Consider the following 20,299-nt stretch of genomic DNA (forward strand, 5'->3'; position numbering starts at 1 on the left):
TCGGCTGTTCCTCTTTGATCACCATGTAGTAAATCAAATGACTAGTTGTCAGCTATGATCCCCGAACATAGGCAGCATGGGAACAATTGGCAATTGCCAGTGTTCTGAGGAGGCCCTATGATTGAGTGCCACATCAAAAAAATGGCTGCTGCTTCAGATGTTCCCAAAGCAATGTTTTATATCTTATTGGCTTCGACATCACAACATCTGCAATTCATAGAACGTAAATCCCGGGCTTTATCGCTCTGCTACTCATCCAGTGCTCTGTTTTCCACCCAGCTGTTGAAATGTTCTAAGGATGGCAATAACGACTCATCTCCACATAGAATCACCCTCACTTTCTTTTGTTCACATCTCTGTATGATGCATCTCGTAATGCTGAAGCTGCATCATCATTTTTGAATTGTGAAAAGTAATGGAAAAACAGCCAACATTTTAGTTAGAATGATTCCAATAAAGTGGAGACTGGGTAGAATGTGTTTATGCAATTCTTCTGAGGGGAGGTAGGAAAGATGATCTTTTGATAAAGAGAAAGATCAGGGTTTTTGTTGAAATTATCTGGCATTCATTTATGCTTTCAGACGACTGAAGGAAAACTCCCGATCAAACGCATCATTAAGATTGATAATAAGTAAGAAGGAAGACAGGTAGACAAAAAAAGAGAGCCAATACTTGTGATGATGTGGAGATACTTACTTTGCTATCCAGCTTTTTCATGGTCACCAGATCCAAGGACTTCAATGAATGGCCAGTTGGGGTGATAAAATAAAGGCAGACGTGGATTCTCGTATCGTGATAGTTAAAAAGGGAACGCCGGATTTTTAGCTCTTCTTGTAAATAATTTTCAAACTGCGTGTCAATGTAATCTACTATTGGCCTGTAACTAAAAACGAATTCCATTAGCAACTTGAATGGTACTATTCATGAACAATGACTAAACACGTTCAACATGACGGCATGTTTCCATCCACCAAACCTTCATAAAATGAGTAAAAGAGATGCTGAAAAATTGCTGGCTGCAAACAGATTAAACCAAAAGACCGTGCATGTACAAAGTGCTAAACTAATTCTGAACTTGTGCTGGATTTCACCTTCAAAAACCTTGCACTATTGGCTGCTTTAGTGCAGACCAACCAGGAATTGTAATCTGACAATATCTGGCAATCATGCATTCTAGTATCAGGATTAAAGCAATCAGAGTTAGCTCTAACCCGGCTACAAAGAGTCCTTGACTTACAACCACAACTGAGCCCAAAATTGATGTTGTTAAGTGAAACATTTGTTAAGTGAGTTTTGTCCCATTTTAAGATTTTTCTTGCCGCAATTGTTAAGTGAATCATTGCAGTTGATGTTAGCAACCCGGCTGATAAGGGAACCCAGCTTCCCCATTGATTTTGCTTGTGAGAGGGTTGCAGGACCTTGGGGCTCAGCAAAGGCCATAAATATGAACCAGCATCTGAATCTTGATCACATGATCATGGGGATGCTGCAAAGGTCGTAACAGTGAAAAATGGTCATAAGTCACTTTTTTTCCAGTGCTGTTGTAACTTTGAACTCTCACTAAATGAACTGTATGTTGTAAGTCGAGGACTACCTTACAGATTGATTACACAGAAGTAACTGGAAGGCTCTTTTACAACCAGTCAATACTTTTCCTGTTGTGCAACCTCTTCCTATGTGCACCTTCCACTCAGACAGCAATGATCTTCTTTGTGAATGAAGATTTGCATGCATAAAGCAGCCACTGGAAATCCTGGAAGTTCACAGAGTGACTTTGGGCAAGTCAATCTCCCAGACCAACCTATTTGTTCTGACCCAGAATGAAACAAACTCCTTGTACTGACAAAAACCCCTTTTATTAATTTACTGTGAATTCTGCTCATTCACATCCAGCAAAGTCTTTCAAGAGGGGATTTACAGTCACAGACCTTATCTGGCTTGGAGAGCTGCCAGGGCAATATCTGCAAAACTGGCAAGGAGTCTTGGAGGGTCACAATTAAGCGAACTAATTGTCTCCTGCAAACCCCACTCCCCTTTTGCTTCTCTTTTATTTCCTCTGGGAGGGGCCATTCATTGTCTACCTGTGGCCTTTCTCCCAAGTCGGCCCCTGTTCTTTAGCTGTTCCCTTTGGTCTGGCAACTCTGCGCATGCGCACAATGAGAACAGGCTCCAGCTGTTCGTGTGCCTCACTGATGTCTGACTCTGAAGGCAGCTGATAACTGTCACACAGCTCTGGCCCAGTCTCTGCCTCTGACACAGAGGCTTCTCATCAGAGCCTTCTCCAGACTCCAGGACTGGCCCATGTTTCTCCCCAACCTACTCACTGTCTAAATCAGCTGCCACTATTTTACGGGATTATTGAAAGGATAAAACCTGAAAGAGGGAGTGTTTGATGACCTAATCTCCAAATAAATCCCATAACTAAATGAACCCTTTGGGGATACAGCAACAACCGGAAACATTGACTGGAGACATTCCTTGCAATAAAAGTAGCAAGCAAATCTCATCAATTTCAGGTCATCCTAAAAACCTTAGCTTTAAATTCTCTTTTAGAGTAGTATTTGATTCTCAAGTGTTTTACAAATCAAATCATGGATTATCCCGCAGAAACTTCAGTCTAGGACATTTTCTATGTTTTGACTTGAAATACAAGTTTTGCTGTACATGAAACCCACCAGTTACAGAACCCCAGAAATCATTCATAACCTCTGGGAATTGAACACCATGGAAGCCAAAGTCAGAATTAAATAACTCATGTTTTCCTACAATGATCCTCTGGGAATCTCACATGTAGGATATAAAAACAACAGCTCTCCCCTGTTGCTGCTCAGCGTTGGAACATAAGAGCAGATACTAGCACCCCATCTTTATTTTTGAAGGAAGAGGTATAGCAGCTCTCAAATGAAATGAAGACAACTGATTCCAGCTGACTAGTTTTTGTGGGAAAATGGGAGGAAGGGAATCAGGATATCTGCGGGGGAAAAGAGCTCCAAAGCCTCACTCTTTCATCTTCCTTTCAACATGTGCACAACCCAGCAATTTACATTAGAGCCAGTGGAGAAATTGAGAATGACTATAACATGCAAGCTCAGAATCAAAAAAAAAAAGTAGAGCCTTTGTTAACTCTTTAGTTTCCTACCAAGTTTCATGGAAATGTTATTAAATCTGACAACTATATGGATAATGTTACAGCTTAGCCACCAGGTGGCAATGGATTGTATTTTATCTGGCCGACATCTGAAATTTCCTGTTTCTGTTTTTCCTTCTTCTTGACTGCTGTGTCGTCTAAGCTTTGCATTGCCGATATGATAAGCAGCCCATCACAAGCACAATAAATAAAGTCTAGTATTCCAGGTGGAATATCTACATCCTTTCCCCATCAAAACAACGCAAACGTTTCTGGATGAAACTGGAAAGTGACTTGCCTTTCATCTTTATTTATCTGATCTCCAAATCCCACAGCATCTACAATGGTCAGTTTCAGGTGGACATTGCTTTCCTGCAGATCATACGTTCGTGGCCGTAAACGGACTGTGTGCTCATAGTGACTCGCTTCTTCTGTCTCAAAGGTTGTGTTAAAAAGAGTATTCATCAGGGTAGATTTCCCGATGCCAGTTTCACCTAAAAAAAATATTAAAATGTTTACTCCAATAGCGATCAACAAAGGCTAAAAAAAAAGAAAATAGCATCCTGAAGAAACATAATACCATCTTTTCACATTGAAATTTTCAGCAATTTATTAAGCTTAGTCCATTGTACTATGGATTTGGGATACCTTTCCATATATATAAAATGGGAAAGCATCAAAACATCAGAAAGAGTAATGCAAAACCTTTGCAGAATCTCAACATGATCCATAACAAACTATAGTGCCAGAATAATTTTCTACTTTTCATTATAACAAATATATATATTTTTTATAAAAGAAGACTTTAAAATTATAGCCAATGGCAAAAACATCATTTCAGGAATTTTTGTACATTTTCTTTTCTTTTTCTTTCTTTCTTTTTCTTTCTTTCTTTTTTATTTATTTATTTATCTATCAAATTTATATAACTGCCCATCTCAACAAAGGTGACTTTGAGTGACACACAGCAGTAGATGAAAAAACTAGCAAATACAATTGTAAAAATCATAATAACACATGGATAAACACAAAATATATTCTTGATGGGGTTAAGTTAGAAGATCACGCAAGTATAGAAATGAATAGAAAATTAATCTCGAAACTACTTCATGCGTGAAAAATCGAATCATAGAGTTGGAAGGAACCTTGGAGGTCATCTAATCTCCTGCTTAAGCAGGAAGTCCTATATCATTTCAGACAAGTGGCTGCCCAGTCTCTTCTTAAAAAGCTCCAGTGATGGAGCACCCACAATTTCTTAAGGCAAGCTTTTCTACTTGTTAACTGTTCTCACTGTCAGGAAATTTCTCCTTATTTCTACGTTAGTTCTCTCCTTGATTGGGTTTCCATCCATTGTTCTTTCCTGCTTTCTGATGCTTTGAAGAATAGGTTGACCCCCATCTCTTTGTGGCAGCCTCTTAGATATTGGAACACTGCTCCCGTGTCATTCCCATTCCTTGTTTTCATTAAACTAAACTTTCATTAAGGAGAGAAACTGAATTATTGGAGTGGCATCAAAGTACAATAAAATGACAAAGAAACATTCATAACTGCCCCAGATTGTCTAATACAGCAACCCATCTCCATGTATTTGTTCAAATGCTCACTGTTGAATGCAGAACGTAACAAGAAACTTAAACTGCGAGGGAGGAGTTTAAAACCAAAGCTTAAAGTGTTCCTCTTCACAGTCAAGGCATCACATTAAATCTTGTGAAAGACTATGAAGACCAGTAAGTGGAAGCTGAAACTTAAAAATGCAAATATCTTTTAAAACACATCTTAAATCATGTAAGATTTTTTCCCCATAAATAAAAATATATTTTAGGTATCTAAAACTAAACAGTTTGTTTAGTCATTAAATATTGTAAACCCACAACTTCTATACATCACAAGCCAGGAAGGGTATAAACTCAATCCTGGACACATAAGGAGCCAGAGGGGCGACAGAAATTAGATCGCTGAACTTTCATTCCGATTGCCAAAAGTTCATTCGCTCAATGGAGTAAAATGACATTATTCACGTAAATGTTTCAAACTGGGGTCTGTTCTCAGAAAAAAAATGTAAACAAGGTCAAGAGTCTGGAAAAAGAGTTAGCTTCATTCCAAGACACAGCATGTGACAGCCCACATTTGGAAAGTTTAATTTCTTAGCACATTAGCTATATTGTAGTTGTTTCCACTCGAAAAACCAACTGGGTGTATATATATTGGCGTAAGTCAAAAGAGACAAGTTCCCATAAAACAGTAGAGCAAAAATCCAAATCAATCACATTATGTTTTAAAGTGATGTGGGAACCTAGCTAGTAGTAGAAGAATACAGGAAGCTCTTCCTTACAAGCTCCATTTTATATCATCTTCTGACTGATCTTTTAGCTGAGATGGTGCAATAGACTTTTAGGTATGTTTCTGGTAAGCTTTCTCCTTTCTCCTTACAACGTGACAACTTCAGGCTATTATTCAGATTTTAAGCATTCCTTTTCACAATAAGTACTTTACTGACCTACACAGAGGATGTTGAAGCTGAAACCTTGCACCACTGATTTGCTGACCAGTTGATCAGGAAGACTGTCAAATCCAACATGGCCTCCCAAAGATAGGTTTCTTTTCTCTTCATTCTATTAAAAAGAATCACACCATTTTGCAGGGGTTATCTGGTGGAAATTATATCATCATCATCATCATCATCATCATCATCATCGCAAAAACTCAATGAAAACCCAACCATTTTACCTCAAATGCAGCAAGCTCCCTAACTGGAGAAACATCTCTCCAGATGGTCATTCAAAGAATGATCAGGTTTTTTTATATGCCACATTCTAGACACACTATTAATTACAATCAAGCACCGGGGGGGGAAAGGGGGTGTGGATTATAGAAAATTAAAAAGATCAATGATTACTTTGTGCCACTTTGTTGAAAGGACAATTTGCCTCCCAATGATCTTATGTTAGACATGCAGTGCTTCAGGAATTATTATTGGTAGCCATTGATAGCCTAACCCTTCATGAAGCTATCCTGTCTTCATTTAAAACCACTGAGGTTGGCTGAAATTGCAATTTCTGATAGGATCATTTATTCACATATGTTGTGAAATGCAGTATTTCTACCTATCAGTCTTAATGTTAATTTTTTATTGATTTATCACTAGTAGTTATTTTCTAAAATGTTCAAATCTGAATCATGTCAACTCAAAGAAATCTTTAATAAGTTTTCTCAGACTTTGTCGTAAGAAACTATGTTCATAAGCAACTTTTGCCTTATATTTGTGGAACTATTACTGCAGGCAACTTCCAGATTGGTGTGCACACCCAACACATTTGTAATCCTTATATCCACAACAAACATACATACATACCATACAGCTCAGATAGCAAAAATGAATGGCTTGATGTCTAGTTGTTAAAGATCAGAAAACATCAAAAATGGGGCACAAGGCAGACGAGTATTTGAGTATTTTTTTTTTGAGTATTTATTGAGCATTTATAGGCCGCCCTTTTCCCTGAGGGGACTCAGGGCGGCTTACAATAATGAGGGAAGGGAGTGCAAGACAAGACATAAAAGAAAAATGTGAGTAAAAAAATAACCATAAAACACAACATTCACTCAACATTCGGGCGGGGAGAGAGTAAATCCTATCCCCAGGCCTGACGGGATAGCCAGATCTTGAGGGCCGTGCGGAAGGCCTGGACGGTGGTGAGGGTGCGGATCTCCACGGGGAGATTGTTCCATAGCGTCGGAGCTGCAACTGAGAAGGCTCTCCTCCGCGTAGTCGCCAGTCGGCACTGACTGGCGGATGGAATTCGGAGGAGGCCTACCCTGTGCGATCTGATGGGACGCAGGGAGGTAATTGGCAGAAGGCGGTCTCTCAAATAGCCAGATCCACTACCATGGAGCGCTTTATAGGTGGTAAGTAGGACCTTGAAGTGCACCCGACGATCAACAGGTAGCCAGCGCAGCTCACGGAGGATCGGTGTTATGTGGGCGAACCGTGGTGCGCCCACGATCACTCGCGCGGCCGCATTCTGGACTAGCTGAAGTCGCCGGATGCTCTTCAAGGGCAGCCCCATGTAGAGCACATTGCAGTATTCCAGCCTAGAGATCACAAGGGCTCGAGTGACTGTTGTGAGGGCCTCCCGGTTCAGGTAGGGCCGCAACTGGCGCACCAGGCGAACCTGGGCAAATGCCCCCCTGGTCACAGCTGACAAATGATGGTCAAAACTCAGCTGTGGGTCCAGGAGGACTCCCAAGTTGCGGACCCTGTCTGAGGGGTATAAATTTTGCCCCCCCAGCCTGATTGATGGAACATTAGCCGAATTTTTGGGAGGAAAACACAACAGCCACTCGGTCTTTTCCGGGTTGAGCACCAGTTTGTTAGCTCTCATCCAGTCTTTAACAGCCTCAAGGCCCCGGTTCATCACGTTCACCGCTTCATTGAGTTGGCACAGGGCGGACAGATACAACTGTGTATCGTCCGCATATTGGTGGTACTTAATCCCGTGCCTCCGAATGATCTCGCCCAGCGGTTTCATGTATATGTTGAATAGCAGGGGGGACAAGACCGAGCCCTGCGGCACCCCATAGGTTAGGGGCCTCGGGGACGATCTCTCCTCCCCCACCAACACCGACTGCGACCTGTCCGAGAGGTAGGAGGAGAACCACCGTAGAACAGTGCCGCCCACCCCCACCTCCCGCAGTCGTTGCAGAAGGATACCATGGTTGATGGTATCGAAAGCCGCTGAGAGGTCAAGGAGAACCAGGATGGACGCATGGCCTCCATCTCTGGCTCTCCAGAGATCATCGGTCAATGCGACCAAAGCGGTTTCTGTGCTGTAACCGGGCCTGAAGCCAGACTGGAAGGGGTCAAGATAGTTAGCTTCCTCCAAGGTACGCTGAAGCTGGAAGGCCACCACCTTCTCAACAACCTTCCCCACAAAGGGGAGGTTGGAGACTGGACGGTAGTTATTAAGAACTGCTGGATCCAAAGACGGTTTCTTCAGGAGGGGCCTCACCACCGCCGCCTTAAGCGCGGTGGGGAAGTGCCCCTCCCAAAGAGAGGCGGTAACAACCGCCTGGATCCAGCCTCGTGTCACCTCTCTGCTGTTGGCAACCAGCCAAGAGGGACACGGGTCCAGTATACAGGTGGAGGCGCTCACAGCTCGCATAGCCTTGTCCACATCCCCGGAGGCAACATCCTGAAACTCAACCCAGAGATGGTCTGCCAAGTCATTCCCTTGTGTCTCGGCTGGATCTGCAAGAGTGGAGTCCAGGTCCAACCGAAACCGAGCAACTTTGTCCGCCAAGAACTGAACATACTCCTCAGCCTTACCCTGTAGGGGGTTCCCCGTCTCCCTCCTATTTAGACGAGGGGAGGAGAGGGAGGGAGAGAGAGAGAAAGAGAGAGGGGGAGGGAGGGAGGGAGAGGGAGAGAGAAAGAGGCATGATGTTTGTCTATCAGCACCCAACTGATTGGAATACAATGGGTTATTAGCAGTGACGTGCGGTGAGGTTTATGGCTGGTGAGACACTGACACAGGGGTTTCAAATTTTTTTAGACTTGTGGACTTCAATTCCCAGAATTCCACAGCCAGACATGCTCAGTTCCGATTTAAAGCGACAGCATTTGTTTTTCTCCTTTGCGAAAAAGTTTCCTTCATTCTTTTTCTTCTCCCTCTCCCTCCTTCCTCCCTCTCTCCCTCCCTCCCCCTCTCTCAAACAGACACACACAGAGAGAGAGGTTGGATTGGACTATCTCTCCTACCCCCTTCCCTCTGTCACTTACTCTCTCTCAAACAAACACAAACACAGAAGTTGGATGCAGCCTGCTGTCTGGGTAGGAAATGCCTGAAACGCAATAAAGCCTACCCACCCACTCACCTCCTGCTTGCAGGCTAGGGTGAGAGAAGAGGCAGAGAAGCCGATCCGAGCCTTTGATTTCAGGCGAAGCCATGTTGCCTTTTCAAACTTGTAATCAGTGAAGCTGGGCTTATATACTTTTATCTAGGGGTGTGTGTGTGTGTGTGTGTGTGTGTGTGTGTGTGTGTGTGTGTGTGTGTGTGTGTAAAGACAACATTGCTCTGCCTGCAATCAAACTACACTTGGGGAGGGATCTACATTTGAGGATGAAGTTTGAATTCCTCCCCCTCCCTCCGACCCACACATACTTTTTCCAGCTGTTTCAGAGAGGATTTCAACTCTGCTCTTGCCTGTCATCATGAAAAGAAAAAAAATGTAAAAGGAAAAAGGCAAGAGCTGAGGTCAGGCTGAGCTAGTTGCTGCCAGAGTCACCGTGGATGACTCTGCTTAACTGTTTAAAAAAGCATCTAAAAAAGCACCCTCTACAGGAGAAGGCAGGAGAACAACGTGCTTCACCTACGGCAGGAATTTTTTGGCTTTTAACCCTTGCTTAACTCTGCTCGAGTGATCATAAAACACCTAAAGTCAGACTAGATGAGGCACGTCGTTCTCCTGCCTCCTCCTGTAGAGGGTGCTTTTTAGAGGCTTTTTTAAACAGTTAAGCACTAAGCAGAGTCATCGACGGTGACTCTGGCAGCAACTAGCTCAGCCTGACCTCAGCTTTTGCCTTTTACCTTTTACATTTTTTTTCTTAAATGATGACAGTGGTGAGGCTCTGCCTCCCCTGCCTCCCCTGCCTGCACATCCCTGGTTATTAGCATGGAGAGGCCAAAGAAATGGCTTTTGGACATGATTGTAGCTTTAATTCCTTACATAAAATAACCGTACATAGCAGTAGCAGAATAGAGATGGAAACAGGCTACTAGGAGCCTTCCTCTATTCCACACCATTAAAGAAACAATTTGGTGGATAGGCTGAATGTATCCAACAATATTCACAATAACATTAATGAATCGTCTTATCTTGTCATCTGAAACTATATCTATTTCCCTTCTTAAAGCAATATCTTGGTTCTGCTCTCACCTCTTTCTCATGCCCTCCCATCTGTTCTTTTTCTCTCAGCTTGGAGAAATAAACTGACATTTTCCCATTTTCTTTTATTAGACGGCTAAAAAGTATTTTGACTTTAAGGTTGTAGGTTGTAGGTTGCGTTTATTTATAGGCCGCCCTTTTCCCTGAGGGGACTCAGGGCGGCTAACAACTTATGGGAGGGGAAGACATACAATAACATAAAAATACAATATATAACTAAGATCAAACAACATTCATTCAATATTCGGGCGGGGGCAAACTATGGTCTTTACCCCCAGGCCTGGCGGGATAGCCAGATCTTGAGGGCTGTGCGGAAGGTCTGAAGGGTGGTGAGGGTACGAATCTCCACGGGGAGATCGTTCCAGAGGGTCGGAGCTGCTACAGAAAAGGCTCTCCTCCGCGTAGTTGCCAGCCGACACTGGCTGGCAGATGGCACTCGGAGGAGGCCTAATCTGTGGGATCTTATGGGTCGAGAGGAGGTAATTGGCAGAAGGCGGTCTCCCAAGTACGCAGATCCACTACCATGAAGGGCTTTATAGGTAGTAAGAAGCACCTTGAAGTGCACACGGAGGCCAACAGGTAGCCAGTGCAGCTCGCGGAGGATAGGTGTTATGTGGGCGAACCGAGGTGCACCCACGATCACTCGCGCGGCCGCATTCTGGACTAGCTGAAGCCGCCGAATGCTCCTCAAGGGCAGCCCCATGTAGAGCACATTGCAGTATTCCAGCCTAGAGGTCACGAGGGCGCGAGTGACTGTTGTGAGAGCCTCCCGATTCAGGTAGGGTCGCAACTGGCGCACCAGGCGAACCTGGGCAAATGCCCCCCTGGTCACAGCCGACAGGTGGTGATCAAAAGTCAGCTGTGGATCCAGGAGGACTCCCAAGTTGCGAACCCTGTCTGAGGGGTGTAAATTTTGACCCCCCAGCCTGATCGTTGGTACACTAGCCAAATTTTTGGGAGGGAAACACAACAGCCACTCGGTCTTTTCTCGGTCTTTTAAGCCATGTATAAATCACAAAATCAAAAAGGATCAAACAGTAGCATTAAAAGCAGGATAATTCCTGTATTTCACAGCGTATTTTACTGCAAGTTGTCACATAACATAACACTTAAGCTGAATAATGCCACCAGTTGCTCAACCAAGAAAGCCCAAATGTGTAACTTAGGATCTTCAGCAAAATTGGTCTTAATATAAACAGACTGTACATGTTTGCAAAGCACATCTGCAGGGACCATTTACTTATGTGAATACCAGACATGTTAGATGACTAATGATGGAAATGTTATTTCTATATAAAATTTTGCTAAAACCTAAATCTATACCAAGAGATATCCCATCTATATATGACATCCCATATAATGCTATTCTAGCGTAAACACGTGTAGCTCTTTCCTAACCTTTTTTACAGTATGTTTATACTGTAAAACTAAAGAGCAGAGTACTGGAAAGATATAAAGGGTGTATGAAAGAGAGTCCGTAGCAGAGGTGGGTTCCTACCAGTTTGCACCTATTCGGTAGAACCGGTTCATCAAATCTACCGAACCGGTTAGAAGAGGTTCCACCAGTGGACCCGGAAAGCAGGCCACACCTACAGAAGAGCTTCCAAAAAATTTTGAAACCCACCACTGGTCCTTGGATATGATTATTCTACACTATCATGCTCATATTTATAAAACTCAGTGCCTCTGTGAAAGGTAAGGATGACTACTGCGTTTGTGGTGCAATCAGAACATTGCGTGTGTTGAAGTTGTTTTAACGCAAACCAAAGATGCCTTTTAAAAAACAAGTTTACATCATATTCTTATGCATGCCAGTGCTGTGTGTGAGGTAATTTAAGGTGGTTCTGACAAGTGTCGTCGGCATCTTCATATCCGGTCACATGGGCGGCAAGCCACTCCCATCCGGTCACATGGGCGGCAAGCCACTCCCACAAAGAAGGCCACACCCACAGAGTAGGTTCGAACAATTTTTGAAACCCACCACTGGTCCGTAGTGAAGGTAAAAACAACTCTTGGCAATTATCGATAGTTTTGAATTGTGTCCCTGCTGCTTCTCTTAAAATTACACTGTATGCAACATACAATAGATTCCATTGCACTGAAGCAAACCCTGCCTGGACCGGAATTTCTCCCAACACACATGGAGGAGAAAGAAGAGAAATACAGGTGATAAGACTGGAGGCTGAACCACAGTCAATCCTCTTTCATGTTTAGGTGTACAGGAAACCAAGAGGAAACACATCTTTCAAAAAAGTTTAAACCGAGTGAAAATTAGAAAGACTAGTGTTGAGCCTTACTCCGTTTGCTGCAACTTGCGCGAGGACTTCCTATGCATAACATATCTGTCCATTAGCAAGACACCTATAATAGATGTGAGCTGGATTTTGTAGCTGTCTAGTCATATGCTTTCTATGTTGATTTTCAGAACGCAAGCATTAAGTAGGAACAATGGAAGTTGGATTTTGTACATTATCCAACCCTACTGTTAATGAAAATCACACACAAAAAGATGTTACAAAGTTTTGAGGACCCCCTCCCTCTCCTCTCCCCCCTCCCTCCCTCTGAGGGAGAGGGAGAGTTTACCTGATGTTTTGCAGGATTGCTGCATACATAGGGAAGGATTAATCCATCTTCCCTTCCATTAATGTCCCGGTTTTGTCTCCCACATTACACTTTTTAAAATAGTACATTAAATATTTTGTAAAGTGTAGTTTGGTAATCATGGTGGTATGAAAGAATGAACTTATTTCATGATTTACCAGGCCTTTTCTTTCTGGTCATCTGAAAACCCTTCCTTCCACACCACAGGAAACCAGAATATTTCACTTTATTGGAGACTACCTCTACTATCAAAGACTGTGAACATTATGTTTATGAATGTTCATAGAACTACTGTATATACAATATATTTTGACTAACAAATGCTGTCCTGTGTGCTAGGAACTCTTCACCCTCACTTTGTTTAATGTGTATATGAGACGATATTATGAACAATAAAAAAGAACAAGAAATATGCAAAGGTTCTGTCATCTCCACAGCCTGGAAAGGAAGTAAACAAGCCTTTGCCAAAGTGCTATGATTAGAATATAAATGCACCAAAAGACCAGAGAGATGTTCCTAGGCAACAGTCAGAATCAGTGCAAGGCAGGTTTAGGGGGAAAAAGCTCTCTCACTGCTAAGCCTGAAGTCTCAAACTCAGATTATCTCGGAAGGGAAGAAGTCATTCCTTTGGGGAAATGATCTGTTCAACTTCTAGTTGACCACACAATCCTTTTCAGGTTTTTCCCCTCTGGATATTGATATAGTTATTTCAAAATAATATTGTTTTCTAACATTCATATTCCCAATGTGGAAAATCAGTGATTTGGCTAGAAGAACGTATTGATATATTTTAATGCAAATATTTTGTCCACCACATGGAGCGTGTTAAGAGAATGTACAAGACTTTACCTTTTGGAATTGCAGTGAATCAATGCATTCTTAAATTTTGACTACTGTAATATATATCCTTGCCTCCTGTTCTTACTGAAGAAGTGACAGAATATAATATCTGCATTTAAGGAACTTAATTTTTTTTAAAGTCCAGGCTACTCAAGGCCTCAAAGGGATGCTCTGCTCTGGTGTGGTATAACATAGTGGCATCAAAGGAAACACAGACAAATCAAAATAAGTTACAAGAAGATAAAGACATTGAAGAGATAGTAACAATAAGTATTATGAACCAAATAGATAATTTTTAAAGAGTTTACAATAGAACAGAGGGAAAAAAAGAAAGATCTCCCAAAAATAATGAAAGGATTATGGATGGGTATTCAAATGAAGCAGCAGAAGGAGACAAGGCAGAGGGAATATTCAGTTTGTATAAAAATGCTAGAAAGAGATGTAAGATTCCAAGGGAGAAATATAAAAGAGTTACCAAAAAGTCAATAAATGATAAAATTTTAAAAAGGTAATTTTAATTTATAAAAAGATAAAATACCTTTCAATAGTGACAGTATTAAAAAATTTTAAAAATAGAAAGAACAAATTGGGAAGTAGTAGTATACATACTGATATATAATAGAATTTATTATAATCATAAGCATATTAAGGTTAGAAGATAGAAGACTATGATAAGGTATACTGTATTATTATTACTAAGAGAGTGTAAAATGTATATTAAACTTATAGCTCTCAAGGACTATAAATTTAGGGGAGTTGGAGATATAATCCCAGGACTAACTGAACCTTATTAATAATTGGCTTTATTGGTATTCCTAGATAATTGGGATATTGGAATTATGGTGGAATATCGAGTAATTTTTAATACATTAAACTATTAGTGACTCAACAGGGGACAACACATTGTGTGAAGAAATGTTATTGATGTTTAAATGTATTTATGAAGAAGTGACAAAGGATCATAAGGAGAGAATGATATTGTTTAAAGATAAATATGTGAACGTAGAAGAATCCCAACAAATGGGGGTGGGGAAGAGGAGTACAAATGTATGTTAAGGTTAGAAGTTGGAAGAATATGAATGAATTAATGTACGTACGTACGTACGTACATACATACATACATACATACATACACACACATACATATGCACACATACATATAAATAAATAAATAAATACATACATACATACATACATACATACATACATACATACATACATACATACATGGAAAGGAAACACTAGTAGGATCTTTGATGCAGGCAGAAAGCGCTTGAAGCAGCCAGCCATATCAAACTATCCCACCTCAGGTGGGATGCATCACCTTTTTTGGGGGGGTGTTTTTTGGTTTCAAATATGGGTTTGAAGATGGGATTTTTGTCCCAAGTCTGGTTGCAACTCTTGTTGATGCAAAGTTAGCCTTGCTTTACGCTGGTGCCCATTTCTGTCAGTTTTGGTTTTCCCATGAAGAAGCAAGAAAAACAAAGCTTATATTTATTTATTGTTTTTAAAATTCATAATAAAAAAAGACAAAAAGAGCAAAACACAAGGAAAATAGGGATGGTGATAGATAAATTGTCAAAGAGAAGAAAAAAGAAGATATTAAAACGTGCCTTAACAAAAAAGTGAAAAATATAAAAAAAGGGGTGTCATAATAATAAGGAATTACAATTCTATATGCACTTGTCCAATTCAAATATTACTCCTGTACATATACATATATATATATATATATATATATATATATATATATATATATATATATATATATATATATATATATATATATATATATATCATACATTTATATATGTGTATGCATATTCTATTGCATTCTGTATTAACGACTTCCATATTTTATTATATTTGTCCCTACAAAGCTATGTCCACAGACAATCTGCTCGTAAGTGGAGAGTAAAATCGGGTCTTCAATCCACTGAATAAATGGACCATGCATTTATTTTCCCTGCTGCAAATATCAGTCTTTTAGCTGCAGAGCTTTTCAAAGATACAGCTTGGAAAGAGATCTGTCACAGTGAATGACAGGAGCGCATCCTTTACAAAGAGAGCACTTTTCTCCTTAAACGCTATTACAGACCACACAGAAACAGAGAAGCTCTTTAGAATTCTGACCATAAACTATTTAATAATGAACAAGTCAAAGGCTTCTCTGCCCCGAATGTCATAACAATATACAAGCTGAGAGTCCAAGGTCAAATGGGTTCTCCGTGGGCCCTCCAATAATTGCAAGCAAATTGATATTTTAACCTATAGAAAACATGGGTAGCAATCATATGAAAAGCATCCATTCCATTTAATATAATTCTGAGTCACTGTAATTTTAAATAAATTAGATTTTTATACTGCCTCTAACTATGTTTGAGAGAATGACCTGCATTACATTAACCAAATAGTTAACCACCTTTTGGCCCTGGGTCAAAAATGAACTACTGCATTCAAAAAGCAGCAGCCTATTGAAGAGACTATAAGTAGGTTTGTTAGTAACTTAGTTTGTTAATTTATGCAATTGTCCTAGGAGATCAGGATTGAAAATAGTCAAGTGATGTCTCACTTTGCCAAACTGTAGTCAAATCCAGCTTGAATAGAGTGGTCTGTCACAATCGTTACCAAAATCGGCAGAACTTCACTAATAACTATCAAGTGCCAGGGAAATCAGAAGATCCAGGCAGTTCAAATGGGTGTAAAGATTTATTGCAAGCTTAAGCTACAAGAATATGAACTACTAACTGCCAAAGCAAATTGGTGGTCGATAAGAGTCTAAGGAATTCAAGGTGGGCATGACTTAATCACTTATGGACACAAAGGGACTCATGACTGATGATGTGTTTCACCCCACCCTCAGGCTCAGCCTGGGTATCTCCTACAGTAACAACACATTCCTAGATGTATTAAAAAAATAAGGTCTATTTACTTCTCTGATGGTCAAGTGAGAACAGGATTGCTGAAAGGAATGGAGACAAAAAGGAAGGAAATCAAGATTATCCCAAAAACCCACTCTACTCAACCCATATCCATCCACAGCGTTATCCCACCAAATGCCATGAGAAAAGGATCTAAGAATTTGTGTTTGTTTGTAAAACTATACAGTAAGAATAGTTTATATTGCTTGTAAGCTGCTTTGGAAGATTTGTTAGATTTGTAATTTGAAGGGTAGAATAGAAACACTTGTAATCTGTAAATTAATAAAGAGGTCTTGTGTGTAATGTTGTACTTTGAAAGAAAGGCTTTTGATTTATTTCAAGTATCACAGTAAGCTACATTTAGAAAGCAAAAGATTTTAAAGTAGTTTTTGATCTTGCAAGGAAGAACAAATGTTCAAACAATAATAACAAGTCCACTCTGAAATCAAAGGCGCAGATCATGGTCTGAATATGTACAGATGAATATTCCAAAACCAAGTGGTCAGTTTTCTCCATGAAAATAGTTGGAAAACTGAGTAAGTGAAACTATATTTAGATGCTTCACAATAGTTCTATATTCGGAATCCTTCTTGCCTGTTGCCAAAGCAGCTGTGAAGTTGACAAAGGCTGAGGGTTAAAAGAGAAAGGTTTTTATTATTATTTCTACCACTAAATTTTTTTAAAAAGAACAAGAATATAAATTTGGATCAATTTTTAGGTTAGTCCACAGATTAACATTAACATTTTAATGATAGGTAGTCCTTGACTTATGATCACAACTGGAACTAAAATCTCAATTGTTGAATGAAGTGATAGTTAAATGAGATGCTCATATGACCGGTTTGTTCAAATGACCACAACCCCAGCTCTCCCAGTTGTAGTTGTTATGCGTGGGTCACTAGAGTAGAGTAGAGTAGAGTAGAGTAGAGTAGAGTAGAGTAGAGTAGAGTAGAGTAGAGTAGAGTAGAGTAGAATAGAATAGAATAGAATAGAATAGAATAGAATTCTTTATTGGCCAAGTGTGATTGGACACACAAGGAATTTGTCTTTGGTGCATATGCTCTAATGTACATAAAAATACAAGATACATTAATCAAGAATCATGATAGTCATAGGGTACAAATAAGCAATCAGGAAACAATCAATATCAGTATAAATCGTAAGGATACTAGTAACAAAGTTACAATCCTGCAGTTGTAAGTGGGAGGAAATGGGTGATAGGAACAATGAGAAGACTAATAGTAATAGTAATGCAGCCTTAGTGAATGGTTTGACAGTGGTGAGGGGATTATTTGTTTAGCAGAATGATGGTGTACAGGAATAAACTGTTCTTGTGTCTAGTTGTCCTGATGTGCAGTGCTCTATAGCTTCGTTTTTAAGAGCCAAGGTGGCACAGTGGTTAAATGCAGCACTGCAGGCTACTTCAGCTGACTGCAGTTCTGCAGTTCGGCTGTTCAAATCTCACCGGCTCAGGGTTGACTCAGCCTTCCATCCTTCCAAGGTGGGTAAAATGAGGACCCGGATTGTGGTTGGGGGCAATATGCTGACTCTGTAAACCGCTTAGAGAGGGCTGAAAGCCCTGTGAAGCTGTATGTAAGTCTAACTGCTATTGCTATTGTTTTGAGGGCAGGAGTTGAAACAATTTATGTCCAGGATGCGAGGGGTCTATAGATATTTTCACAGCTCTCTTTTTGACTCCTGCAGTGTACAGGTCCTCAATGGAAGGCAGGCTGTTAGTAATTGGGGTTTCTTCTTCTTTTTTTTTTTTAAGTTCTAATTATCCTCTGAAGTCTGGGTCTGTCTTGTTGGGTTGCAGAACCAAACCAGACAGTTATAGAGGTGCAGATGACAGACTCAATAAGGGGACAGAGCGAAAGAGCACGCACAGAAGGGAAGTCCAGTGGAGGGCTGCACAAATGAAGCTCGGATCTTCAGGCAAGGATATTAAGTGAACAAAAAAGGATGGGAGTTTTAGACTTTGAACTACATGCCAGTTAACCAACCATACTCCCTTCTCCAAATAATTGTGGATATGCTGCCTCAGATCAAAACTACATTAACTTATAAAGAATCTGTTCCTAATGTCCTCCTTTCTTGTCTTGTCATCCAGCATGATCTATTACGCTTGGAATAATTTAATTGGCCTCTAATTTGGAACCAGAGGGATTCTTTAATTCCATGAAAGAGTACTAAGGTAAGAGGCCTCCAAATACATTAGAGGCAGGAAAACCCCAAACTTAACTTATCTTTTCATCATTAATTACATGAAATAAATAGTCTAATGAAAGATAAATATCAGGTAGGGGTATAAACCCTAAAATAGAAACCATGTGGAGGTTTTTTTTAATTAAAAAAAATCTAGGAAATATAAAAGCATTAAAAATTGGCAATTATACATATTAAATGTTCCATCTCTCTTTCCATCATTGTCCTGCACTTTATTACTTACATTTATGTAAGTAATTACATTTGATGGAGTTACATCCTGCTTTTCCTTCAGGGGCTCCAAGATGCTGCTTCTTGTTTTTTTCCTCCACAGCAAAAAATAATAAGTGGTTTCTAGTCATCTAAAACTGGGCTGTTCCCAGAGGCAAGCAAAACCACATGGTTTCTTAGATATTCAGTTTATTTGGAAACATTTTTTTTTAATGAAGTGTCTGCTTTTGCACTGCTATATAACCCCGTTTCTAAAAACAATCCTATATTTTCAAAAGTAATCATTCAAAATAAAAATTAAATGATGTTGCTACAGAGGAGATGGGAATGTACACATCATGAGAAAGCTGGCGCGAACCCTGAATTAGTCTGAAATAGGTGGTGTACATTTGGATTCAATTTACATAGCTTAGAGCATTTCTGTCCAAAACAAAGAGTTTGTTCACTTGGAGCTCATGCATATTCCTGCATCCAGCATAATTCATCCTGGAAATTTGAACAGCTCACAAAATAGCTTAATTATTATTATCTGGAAATAAATATATGAAAAATTGTCTATATCAAATTTAGCTTAATCATAAACTATAGGATGCTCAACAGGCTTCTAACAATACTTCAAAAAAGAATCAAAAATGCCCAGTTAGTGGCTTCTGACGCAGGAGTAATTTCTAATAGAACGTAAGAAGGGGAAAGCAGAAATGTATATTTTCCTTTTTTTAAATCTCATTTCAGCAGTGCTGCAGGCTTCGAAGCTAGGGTGCCTTTTCATGTCCACTGACTGGACATTAGTCAGGCTTGCTGGACATGAAGTGGGGCACATGGAGTATTTTAGGAACCCAACTGGACTCAAGGCCCTTTGTCACATTGCCCTTGGCTTGCTAAACGAAGCCTGTTGAGTATGGTTGTTAAACATACCAACTCACACAAACCACCAAGTAGTTTAAAAAAAAAACAGCATAAACAAGGAGAAAACAACACCCCCACCAACTGTGGTAGGACAAGATACTGTATATAAACAATCAATAAACCTCACTCTTTCATAGCTCTGAAAACTTCATCTAGTTGGGTAACAAAACGTCTGCAAGAAAACAACCAAGCTCAGAGAGCAGCAAGAACTCTGCAGTTCAACCCTAAGCAGCATATATTCTCTTCTGCCAAGTCATTATACTATTGCAGCTCCTATGTTGGGATGCTGTTATTCTATCTGTTCTATGTAAGAATTATCTATCAGAGAGAAAGTGATGTGCACAACTGATTAGTTTTACTGATTCATTCTGTCACATCTTTAGACCTGCTGCAAAACAAAACAAAAACATTTTCAGAAAGGTTCTTCCCTTTCAGAGAAACCCATCACGAAATGTCCAAGAATAAACTTGCAAGCTATAAAGTACAAACCGTAAAAAACAATACTTAGTATGGCTGTGCAATGCTA

The 20,299-nt window shown here is 40.2% G+C and overlaps 1 protein-coding gene across 5 annotated transcripts in view; it reads right to left on the reverse strand.

The window, feature by feature from the left end:
* SEPTIN8 (septin 8) overlaps positions 1-20,299 on the reverse strand; it is a 91,970-nt gene that overhangs the window by 41,571 nt on the left and 30,100 nt on the right. For 4 of the 5 annotated variants that reach the window (XM_087709565.1, XM_087709568.1, XM_087709567.1 and 1 more), the window contains exons 2-4: positions 5,625-5,739; positions 3,426-3,621; positions 697-883 (exon numbers count right to left, since the gene is read on the reverse strand). In XM_087709565.1, the coding sequence (XP_087565691.1) occupies positions 697-883; positions 3,426-3,621; positions 5,625-5,739 (498 nt within the window). The remainder of the gene's footprint in view (positions 1-696; positions 884-3,425; positions 3,622-5,624; positions 5,740-20,299) is intronic. The other variant, XM_087709566.1, reaches the window with a different exon arrangement.

Source organism: Thamnophis sirtalis, unplaced genomic scaffold (assembly GCF_051295495.1).
Source record: "Thamnophis sirtalis isolate CommonGarterSnake01/CBP01778 unplaced genomic scaffold, rThaSir2_p1.2 scaffold_3, whole genome shotgun sequence".
In the NCBI taxonomy this organism is placed as follows: Eukaryota; Metazoa; Chordata; class Lepidosauria; order Squamata; family Natricidae; genus Thamnophis; species Thamnophis sirtalis.